Below are 2,994 nucleotides of genomic sequence, written 5' to 3'. Positions count from 1 at the left end.
CAGTCCAAGGGGTTCTGTTAAGAGCAGCAGGAAGGGACCTTGGTGTGTGGCAATGCCTCCCTTCCTTCTCCTAACGGGAAGGACACTTTTGTTGGTTCTGGGATTGTCTGCTTCTGTATTGGATCCCTCATTGCTTTGAACACATCAACACACTGCCTTTTGCATGTTCCATGGTTTCTAGGGAGAAAACTGATGAGAACCTTGTGGGGAAATGATGATGAACGCTCTCTCCCTCTCAACCCCATAGGTGTTAATACCTAGGTCCAGAGCATCTTAGGGAGCAGAGCATTCTGTGATAGCATCCCGGCGTGAGTGGGTCCTGATCACCGGGAGTTGGAAGTGAGGGAATTGAATACTTTGAGTGTAGACATGATGAGGTCTTTAAAATCTGAAAGTTATTACAGATTTTCAGGAAGTAAATGAGAAGACCATTGAAACCTTGGACCGGTTTTCATCTCTAAACATGTAAATATGAATCTCCATGACCCACGGACACAGAAAGCTTCCTGGGTCCTTCCTTCTTATTATCATGCAAGTCAAAAGGGTGCAGGAGGCTCCAGAGTGAGAAGAACCCTGGGGCTATGCCCATGCTCGGCTGGGTCATTTCTTGCTCTGACCTCACAAGGAGCCACTGTGAGGTCACCTCGAACCCCTGGTATATAAGAGAGTGCCCGAGGGTGGGCTTTGTCCATTAAGTACAGGAAGCTCTTGGTGGTGACCTGTCGGACTCCCAGGTAGTTAGTGCGTTTGGTGGTTGGTGGTCGGTGGTTGGTGTTTGCGGTGGTTTGCTGTTGGTTTTTTGATTTGGGTTTTTTGTTTGTTTGTTTGTTTTGTGTTTTGCCTTTGTTTGTTGGTTTTGGTGTTTTGTTTGGGTTTGTTATTTTTTTTTTAGATAGCATCCTCAGTTGGTGTTCCGGCTTAGGATGCGCAGAGAGTGTAGTGAGAGTAGTGTAGTGGCGCAGGGGCCCGGCTCCTGCTTCGAGTCGGCCCTCACCGACCATTATTGTGTCCTGAGGCCCATTGGGGAGGGGAGCTTCAGCCAGGTGGTACTGGCCCGCCACCTCCTGACCGGGGTCAAGGTGGCGGTGAAAGTGGTGCCGAAGACAGAGGGGCACGAGCCTGTGCTCCGCGAACGGGAATGGTTGATGTCCCTGGAGCACCGAAACATGATCCAGCTCTTCCAGGTCATCGAGACCACCCGCAATATGTACCTGGTCATGGAGTACGCGGAGGGGGGGCAGCTCCGGCTTCGCATCCCGAGGGAAGGTGGTCTACCGGAGGTGAAGGTGCGCAGGGCGTTCAGGCAGATGGTGCAGGTCGTGCATTACTGCCACCAGAAGGGCGTGGCGCACCTCGACCTTAAGCCAGAGAACTTCGTGGTGGATGCCAGGGGCCACATAAAGCTCATCGACTTTGGCCTGAGCACCAGCATCACGCCTGGGCAGCAGCTGACCGGGTTCAGGGGCACTCTCCTGTACCTCGCCCCTGAAATCATCCGGCGCAAGGGATTCGAGGGCCCCCCTGCAGACGTCTGGAGCCTGGGTGTCACTCTTTATTTCATGCTCACGGGGAGAAGGCCTTTCATGGCGAGCACCAGTAAGGGGCTGCTGAATCTGGTCCTGCAGGCAAGTTACGACATCCCCCCGCATGTGTCCCCTGAAGCTCGCAGCCTCATTCAGCAACTCCTGACGGTGGACCCCACACAGAGGCCCACCCTAGAGCAGGTCATGGGGCACCCATGGCTGAGCCAGGGCGAGGACTCTTCACCCAGTTGTCCCAGCCAGCCACTCCTCAAGCGGCCCGACCCCGCCATCATGACCACGATGTTTGACATGGGTTTCGACCCCTACAACACCTGGGTGTCCCTGGCCAACCGCCAATTCGATGAGGCCATGGCCACCTACCTTCTCCTGCAGCACCAGAGAAACCGGGGGGAGGGCTGCCCACTCCAGGCAAAGCCTGTGCGGCGTCCAGTGGCTGGGCCTCGCCCAGGGCCGTCGGTGGATCCTCCCAGTGTCCACCCCAACAGGTGCACCAGTGAGCCTGCCCTTCTCTTGCCCCGTGAACCGCAGCAGCCCGAGGAGGCCAAACCCGCAGGCCAGAAGGACGCTGCGTGCGCCAGCGTGCCGGCTATTCCTCTGCGCTTCCTCCACGAGAAGACACCCGCTCCCAGGCTCGCCTCCCAGCAAGACTCTGGGCCCAGCCCTGGTAGGCGGGGAGCAGAGGGAGACAGCTCGGCCTCCCAGGGCACCTCCACGGGGCCAGCCCACGACAGAGGCAGGGGCTGGAGGCGGGTCACCAGGAGGATCGCCACCTGCCTTCGTCGACTCTGCTACTGCCTTCCGTGCGTCCACGGGCCCGCCTCGAGAAGAAGGGTGGCTCCGGCGGACGGAGGCCACAGACCCCCTAGGCTCCCCAATAGCGTGGTTCCAGAGATCGTGTCCACGTGACACAGCCCGATGGACAGTCAGAAGACCCCGAGCTCTGAGCATCCCTCCATCACCGAGCGGACTCAGCTTCAGAAGTGAGGCGTGCCCACTGACTCAGGCTTCTGGGACCGAATTCTGCCCACGAGCACATCTCAGTGCTCCAGGACTCTCCTCCACCCCCACCTGCCAGAGACCTCAGAGACTTTTCCCGAGGACGCTTCCTCCTGTCCTGCTCTTCTCTGCCATCGCAGAGATGTTTCTTAATAAATATGTTTCCCACAAATCGTGTAATATGATGGATGTTCCAATGATTTCTTTAAAAAGAAAAAGAGACTTAGAATAGGAGGAGGAAGGAAAAAGGAGGGAGCCTCAGGGCAAGGGCAGGAGCTCAGCAGCCACCCTGTCCAAGGCCTGGACCGAGGTGCCTTGGCTTACCCGTTCAGTGTCAGTGGAGACTCCTGCCCCTTGAACCAGTGTAGAACGGGACTCACACCTTGGGCCAGTGTAGATGGGGAACTCTCTTGCCTTAATTCCATTTGAGCTGATTGCTTTTGGCGGCAAAGAA

General features: G+C 56.7%; 1 protein-coding gene across 1 annotated transcript; it reads left to right on the top strand.

Annotated features, from left to right (window-relative positions):
• Positions 1 to 923: 923 nt before the first annotated feature.
• Positions 924 to 2,450, top strand: LOC124979462 (sperm motility kinase 2B-like). The gene has a single exon (XM_047543862.1). The coding sequence runs from the start codon at positions 924 to 926 to the stop codon at positions 2,448 to 2,450; it is 1,527 nt and encodes a 508-aa protein (XP_047399818.1).
• The last annotated feature ends 544 nt before the right edge of the window (positions 2,451 to 2,994 follow it).

The sequence above is a fragment of the Sciurus carolinensis genome, chromosome 3 (genome assembly GCF_902686445.1).
Source record: "Sciurus carolinensis chromosome 3, mSciCar1.2, whole genome shotgun sequence".
Taxonomy (NCBI): Eukaryota; Metazoa; Chordata; class Mammalia; order Rodentia; family Sciuridae; genus Sciurus; species Sciurus carolinensis.
This window is presented reverse-complemented; position numbering and strand designations above follow the sequence as displayed.